At 43.4% G+C, this 8,163-nt stretch overlaps 1 protein-coding gene across 1 annotated transcript; it reads right to left on the minus strand.

The window, feature by feature from the left end:
- Window positions 1-797: 797 nt before the first annotated feature.
- Window positions 798-7,552, minus strand: TTR (transthyretin). The gene is made up of 4 exons (XM_038543605.1): window positions 7,396-7,552; window positions 6,140-6,270; window positions 4,156-4,291; window positions 798-1,068 (listed from the first exon to the last, which is right to left on the minus strand). The coding sequence occupies exons 1-4, from the start codon at window positions 7,462-7,464 to the stop codon at window positions 961-963; spliced, it is 444 nt and encodes a 147-aa protein (XP_038399533.1). The 5' UTR covers window positions 7,465-7,552; the 3' UTR covers window positions 798-960.
- Between the last annotated feature and the right edge of the window lie 611 nt (window positions 7,553-8,163).

Genomic DNA, 8,163 nt, shown 5'->3' on the forward strand with positions numbered 1-8,163 from the left:
GCCTTGTACCCTAGCCTCTGTGAAATCATGTTGACATCGTCATCTTCTCAAAAGACTGTGAACTCTGTAAATGCAGGCAGTAGATCTCATTCTTTATGTTCAGGGCACCTAAAATAGAACTTGGCATGTAGCGGTTTCCCAGTGTGGGGATTTTGGGTGAGTCCATAGGAATGGGGGTGGGAGGGTTCTCTGATTACATCTTTTGTTCAGCTGGCTATGGTGTGTGGTTGGTCAGAACCAGATTAGAGGCCTCAAGTCACTACAGGTCTGTCCCTGTACAACTGAGCTGCTCTTGAGATCAGCAAAGCACTTAAAAGGAATGCACAGAATAAAGAAGTGGGTCCTCAGCATTCGTCTTTTGCTATTCACTGAAGGTTAGAGGAAACTAAAGCTTTCTCTTTTTCAGAGTGTGTGTTTTTAACGGCTGCAGACCATGTTGAATACGTGCTTAGCTGGAAAGACACTGGGAATTGAGACTTCCCACAGAATTCAGCCAGAGACTTTTTTGAGTTCCCTAGCTTCTCTCTAAAATTTGATTTTTTGGGGCACCCCTGGTGGCGCAGTGGTTTAGCGCCGCCTGCAGCCCGGGGTCTGATCCTGGAGACCCAGGATCAAGTCTTGCGTCAGGCTCCCTACATGGAGCCCGCTTCTCCCTCTGCCTGTGTCTCTGCCTCTCAGTCTCTCTCTCTCTCTGAATAAATAAATTGAAAAAAAATACTTATTAAAAATAATAATAATAAAAAAAATAAAATTAGATTTTTTTTTTGAAAGGACAATCAGGAAATAAAAAAAGCAAGTTCAAATGAAGTGGGAAGTGCTTTAATAGGAATGTTTTATTATCTCTGCCCGAGTTTCTAGGATAGCTTATAAAGTGAAAACACTGCTTTAATAAAAACGGAATACTACTGGTTACACAAAATCCTGTCCTTTCTCCTTCAAATCCACCAAAGGAGGAGTCCTTCATTCTTTGGGGTTGCTGACAAGGGCTGTCGTGGAGTAGGAGTAGGGGCTGAGCAGGGCAGCGATGGTGTAGTGGCGGAGGCCAGAGTCATTGGCTGTGAACACCACCTAAGAGAGAGCACAGACAGGGTCCATTTCGCAAAGAGCCAAAAAATGTGAGTCACTGAGAGAGAGACCACTGGAAGTCCCATGCCAATTTAATCCATTTTATTTTATGATTTCTATCTCTGGAACAGTTTGAACAAAAGGCAAAAATCCAAATATGCTGGTAAGACTCCATGGGTGCCTGGCACAACGCTTCGTACAAGATTTCTTTACCTATATCAGGTTTCTCTCTCTCTCTCTCTTTCTCTCTCTCTCTCTCTCTCTCTCTCTCTCTCTATTTTTTTTTTTTACAAATTCACACTAGAAACCAGGGTGGCCCTAGCCCAACTGAGGGAAATCACAGAGAACCTAAATGCTCTTGTCCATTTTCTTGGTTTTAGAAAAAGAAGAAGAGGTAGTAACTGGTGCCCAGTGACCCAAACACCGAAGAATGGTGACTGCTATTCCCATCCGACACCAGAGACCTAGAATTGTAGAACTGAAAGGGAATATTCTTCCCATTTTATAGATAAGTAAACCAGACCTCTGAGTTCATGTTTGGGCCAAGTTTATATAGGACAGAGCAAGGTTAGAAGTTAAGGCTCCTGTCTCCAAACCCAGAGATTTTTCTCTCTCTATTCCTTTGCATTTTCTAACATGAAGAACAAGTATGTTTTTATGTGTATAACAAGCTATGAAATATGGGGTAAAGGTGCTGTAAGGCTCTAGTTACAATAGCAGAGTGTGGAAGATTGTGTGGGAATTTTGAAATAGACACACATGGGTTGGAGCTCATTAGAGCTTCCTATTTGGACAAATTGTTGACCAAAGTGTTGTTCCAGTTAATCATCAGGCAGGTTTAGTAGACTTTCTGAGACTTAGGCACTGGGATAGTCCCGGTGCCAGAGTGAGACAAGTAGGGATGAACCTGGTTCAGGAGCGAGATGGGGGACAGTGAGGAGGTCTTTAATTTTCACTTCTTTTGTGTCCAGGCCTTGGATTGAGCTTTGGACACATCCTGCATAAATACATTTTGTTTCTAATATGGAAAAAGGAAACCTTGGTTGTTTGGAGACAGGAGAAAAAAAATATCTGATTGAATCATACTGAAAAGAAAAATAACATTAGGGCAAGAGTAAGTAAGAATCACCTAAGAATCTCTGAAGGAGAAAAAGCTAAAGGCCAAGTGTTTAGAATCGTCCAGGGAAAGCTTCTCCTGTCTAATATTGACATTGGCCTCCAGCCCCACTTGATTCTTCCTCAAAACTGTATATGGCATAATCTTTGCTTGAAATCCTGTTAAGAGGACTACTAGTTTCACAGGAAACTTCCTAACTCCCTCAGTAAGTATAACAGGGCCACCAGGGTCACTGGCAAAGGAGGAGTTGGCTAATACAGAAGGAGAGCACTTGCCTGGGAAGTCTTGATGGGAAAAAGCTGGCAGGGAGGGACTCATGACTGAACCTGCCAGCACAAGCCATTGAGCTGAGACAGTGGGACTCACTCTTGTGCATCTGCTCTCTCTCTCTCTCTCTCTCACTCCCCATATCCATTGGGCTGACAGTCCCACCTAATAGGTCTGACATCAGTGCCTCCCCTTCTACCTCCAGGGTGGAAGCGTGTTTTCACTTAGGAATTTCTAGCATCTAGTGGAGTGTTGGACACATAGAAGGCTTTTATTTTCAAGATGTTAGTTGAGCGAATACTAAGTAAGTAACAGACAAGGAAATGAATATTTAATGAATAGGAGCAACACGGCCTGGATGGTATCATCTTCTCATTAGCCTGAGACCAGGGAAGACAAGGGTTCCAAGGAGGCTGATCCTGGATCTATGGCCGAGGCTGAGCCTCTAGGGGTGGATGTGTTATGGTAGGTGCCTCCAAGCCCTGCACAATCTCAACTAGGCTCTTTGTCTTGCTGCCTCATTGAGGAGGAGCAGCCAAAAGCGAGCCTCTTGGTAGATGGGGAGCGCCCTCTCCCTGGATGACTTGTGAGCCTCAGAAGTCAAACAGGCCCCTATGGTTTTCTGGCAACACTGTCTACCAAAAGAACCATTTGATCAATTGAAAGTCTCATCCATGCCTAAGCCAGAGAGGATGGTTCCCTGTCATGCTGAGCTATTTTTGATGCGATTATATGATCATTAACTCTGACCAGCATGTCTGGATTCTATTTCCATGACAGCCATCTGTTTTAAATGACTTAAGGAACTACAGACAAGGAGAAGACACTGCGATTGGGCCTGTGTATAACTTGGAGGTTCCTACTACCTCATAAGCAAAAAATAAAGTGTGAACCAAGGGTTACAAATGTGGCTTTATTAAGATTATTTTTGGCCTGACTTCTTACAGGAGGTAAATTGAAACACACCTGAATCTAAGCCCAGCCTGGGCCCTGTTGGTAATTATTTCTACTCCTCCCTTTACTAGCCTGTGACTTTGGGCAAGCTATTTCACTGCTTGGTGCTTCAAATTATTCTCCCGTATAAGGAGGATGATAAAATGAGGACCCACCTCAGTGGGCTGTGGAGGAAGATTGGGGATGTTAAGTCTAGAAAAGACAGCAGTCTAGCACGTGGTGTAGGCTCAACCAGTGTTATCTGTTGTGTTACTGTTATTATTTTGAATTTGCTGTCTGTATATGCATCACCCCAAATCACTTCTCCAAATGTCTGGGAGCCAGATGTGTTTTGGAGTGAAGTGTTTTTTTTCGGATTTTAGAGAAGTAAAATGGCACCTCTATGCTCCATTCCGTAACACCCTAGTTAGGGTCTGGAGGGCTGCTAGTCATACAACATATTAACAGTTCCTCAGCAAGTAAGTATTCCTAGTCAGTGCAAGTAAAGAAGATAATAAGGAGCATCATGTAAATACAAGTCATGTTACTCAATGAGTTTCCACCACACTTAGAAATAAACTCTGCTTTTCAGAGTGTTACAGATTTCTGACTCTAGAAACAGAAAAGAGAGTCTGTGCTAGTTCAGCGCCATCCTTATGACATTTCCATGGCGTGTGTGATGTGCAGACTGACCACTGCCTGGGATTAACAACAAAACAAAACAAAACAAAACAAAAATAATAAAAGCAACTCAAGTGTCTCTACTCTCTCACCTCTGCATATTCATGGAACGGAGAAATGCCAAGTGACTTCCAGTAGGACTTGGTGTCTAATTCCACTTTGTATACCCCTTCTACAAATTTCTCAACAGTCGTGAGCCCATGGAGCTCTCCAAATTCACTGGTTTTCCTAGAAGGTACAAAATTACAGGTTAAGTTAGGCATTGGGGGACTGAATGCCACGGCAAGGTAACACCACACACGCACGCGCGCTCGCATGCACACACACACACGACATATATATGCGGTGTGTATATGTGGGGGGAATATACATATAAATATACATATACACATACACATATTCAGGAAAGGAAGAGGGAAGGAAAGGTGAAGTCCTAGTAACTGAAACCAACTGACAGGAAATTTGTCAGAAATGTTTCAAAAAGCTCGTTGTACATTTTTCTTAGGATGAGAGGTATGGGTATAATGTTTCACTTCAAAAATAGTCACTGCAGTCCAGGGTTGGCTTTTGGGTGAAGGTTCATTACTAGGCCTCGGAAGTGGCCACAAGCCGCTTGGCCTCTCAGTCCCTCTGGCACCAGGGTCTGACTCCTTTCCCCCCTGATGTGAGGGTGTCTTTCAGAGGCAGTATCACTTGCACTCACAGGGAGAGCCCCAAAGTATAACCAGGAACCTGTTTCTGAGATTATTATTTATATATTTCATCTCTTTGGTAACACTTTGCTAACAACAAATATGAGGCAACTCCTTTAAAAAAAATAGCTAGGCAACTTGTATTCCATTGCTGACATTAAAAACTGCTGTCCATTAGACCTCAAAAACTAACAAATAGAAACGGTAATTGTCTTTACTAACTCAGATCATTGTCTTTCCACCTTTCTTCTTTTCTAGGAAGAAAATATTTAATTTCTCTCTCTCTCTCTCTCTTTTGTCTGTCAGAAGAAAAAAAAGATTCACATGAACATCTCAATACTTCTGGGTGTTCATTCTATCTCTTGCTTAGAATATTCTCTTAAGTACTTTCCACATTGTGCTTGGCATTTTAGATAAACATAAATGAATTCACAAATAAAAACGCAATTGAAACCACACTAACGAAAATGGTCTTCCTGGTGATGGGTGAAGAATCATAATGTGGTTCTTGGGATTCAATTAAAACCCACAGACATTGTCCTTCCTGGAGACATCAACACTTAGCAGTATTGTTTGGAGCTGAGGGTTTCTTGGCTGCTCATTTTTTTTTTCCCAGTTAGTTGGTTTCGGTTCCCTAATGTGCATTTTCTTTGAAATTCTTGCTAAGGGAGGGGGCAAAACATTCTGAAAATTGTGAAATGGCCGATGAGAAGGCATTGTCGCACCTGATGTTGGGTGATGGGTCTGTGGCCATGCTTTGCTTATGTGACTTTCTTGTCTGTGTCCTTTTGTTATGGAGTGCAACAGCCTCCAACCTGGCACAGAGTAGGTGCTCCACAAGTGCTTGTTGGACGAAAGTGCTGGATTCTGGATGATCCAGATAAACTACAGACAGGTGCCTTGTTGACCTGTCCCTCAATTCCTTTCTTGCCATTAATAGTGGCACAAGTTGTACATCTTGCCTAAAATTCCAAGCCAAGGACCCTCAGCTTGAGGGTTATGCGAGGGCACCAGAGAATGTGTGACACTCCTGAAATTATGTGTGTGTGTGTATGTGTGTGTGTGTGTGTGTGTGATTTTTCTGGGCATGGAGACCATAGTTTTCATTACCTTCTTAAAGTGGTCTGTGACCCAAGAAGGCAGGGGAAGCACTACTAGAGTATGAGGAGGTGCTGGCTGGCTGTCCATTCTGGGCACTTCCAGAGAAGTGAGGCAAAGCAAGAAGATGGCATCCTCTGCACCACCTACTTGACCCCTGCCTGCATTTCCAGTCTACTTGGTTGAAGATTCTTCAGGGAATGATGTGAGCCACTCTCTCTAATAAGTGGCAGGAGAATGAGCAGTTAGAATGAGACCCCATGTCCGGATTTGTTGGGCAGCTTACCCGGAGGCAAAGGGTTCCCAGGTCTCATCAGCAGTCTTTTTGAACACTTTCACGGCCACATTGACAGCAGGGCTGCCTCGGACAGCGTCTAGGACTTTGACCATCAGAGGACACTTGGGTCCACTAGTGCCCTGGGCATAGAGAAGGCCATAAAGAGGTCAACAAAAGTGATAAGAGGGAAAGGATCTATTCTTTTCATTTTTAAAAAATTTTCAGATTTCATTTATTTATTTGACAGAAGGAGGGAGAGCACAACCTGGGGGAGTGACAGGCAGAGGGAGAGGGAGAAGCAGGCTTCCCGTGGAGCAGGGAGCCCGATGTGGGACTTGATCTCAAGACCTCAGGACCATGACCCGAGCCGAAGGCAGATGCTTAACCAACTGAGCTATCCAGGTGCCCCTAAAAGGATCTGTTCTTTATGGTGCTAGAAATCTGGAACAAGGTAAAAAGTACATGCCAATTCCATTTCCAGCAATGCAAGTGTTGATAGTTAATGAGCTCCCCTTCTCAGTGTGACCAGACATGATTGCTTCCACAGCAAAGCTGATTTCTGTCTCCAGACACGCTACAATTGACCGGGGACGTGTATAATGAATTTTAAGGGAGAAAGTAGGCCCTTTGAGAAGAGTTGCTTTGTTAAGCCTCACTATTTGAGTGGAATTACTGAAAAGGTATAATGTGCCATAGGACCAAATAGTTAGTTTTTCCCCGAGAGCATTGTAGTCGGCTGTTGCTGTAGTAATTCCCTCTCACTGGCTGCAAAATAATGTCAGGCTGTTTCATGGGCCATTTTATAGTATGAGTTAATTCTTTTAGAGGACTTAAGAATTAGGTATTTGATTAGAACAGTGTCTGCCAAGCCTTGCAAAAATCAATCAATCAATACCTTTAGATTAGCTGAAAAGAAACAAGCTTTATGAAAGGATGCATTTCTGAAAACATAATATCGGTGGCTTCATGAATATCACACCTTTAGTTCTACCATCTCGCTGAGGGAATGGAGTGGAGGAGCCAGGCACTGTAAAGCCAGGGCACCAAAGCAAGAGCAGGGAGCACCCAGGGTCCAAGCCTCAGTTCAGTGAGCTCTGCAGAACTTGATTCAGTCTGAGGTTTGCATCAATGAGATTTAAGAGTTGATGCTGGGTACCCTTGTCCTAGCAACAAAAGCCAGCTGGCAGAGCCAAAAGAAGTCACTTCCACTTCAACTAGTGTACATAAGGATCATACAAAAGGACTTCACAGAATCAAACACTCACCGCAGGGCTGGCCTCAGACACAAGTACCAGTCCAGCGAGGCAGAGGAGGAGCAGACGATGAGAAGCCATCCTGCCAAGAACACCAGGGCCTCTGTGGCAGCCGCCCCCTCTGTGGGGCTTTTATACTCCCTTCTCCCAAGCCATGGGGCTGATCCCTGCCAAGCTAACTCCAAACCTGCTGATTCTGATTATTGACTTAGTCAACAAAGAGAGAATAAGTAACTCACACAAATATGAACCTTGCCTAGAGAGATTAGAGTGTAGGAACATTAGCTCTATGAAATATTCTTATTCTTAACAGGTCATCGACCCGCTAGATTGCCAAGACAAAACAAACAAGACCAAACACAAATATTCTTCTCTCTGCGTGGCTGGAGGCAGCAGCATTCTTGGGGTATATCTCTAGTTATTTTCTCCCTTACTGAGTTCTCTGCGTGTTTTTTTCCATTTTCTGTACATTTTGTCTTTCATTTTAGATGCTAGATGCAAGTTGTAATAGTTTATTTCACACAGAATGACATTTGGCCTCACGTGGCTAAATACAGGGCATTAGAGAACATCACTGCACTTGATGTATGTCCAGGAGTCCACAAGAGAAACACTTGACAGTGCTTTATATTTTAAAAAGCCTATGTTTTAGCCAAACTAAGTCATCTGGAAGCCTTGCTTGCACAGCAATTTCTCCACCATTTTTGTGTTCTTCCCCGACAAGGCTCATCTCAACCCATGAAATAATGATGTATTTCAAGCTGGCATTAAAGAACCTGA

Source organism: Canis lupus, chromosome 7 (genome assembly GCF_011100685.1).
Source record: "Canis lupus familiaris isolate Mischka breed German Shepherd chromosome 7, alternate assembly UU_Cfam_GSD_1.0, whole genome shotgun sequence".
Taxonomy (NCBI): Eukaryota; Metazoa; Chordata; class Mammalia; order Carnivora; family Canidae; genus Canis; species Canis lupus.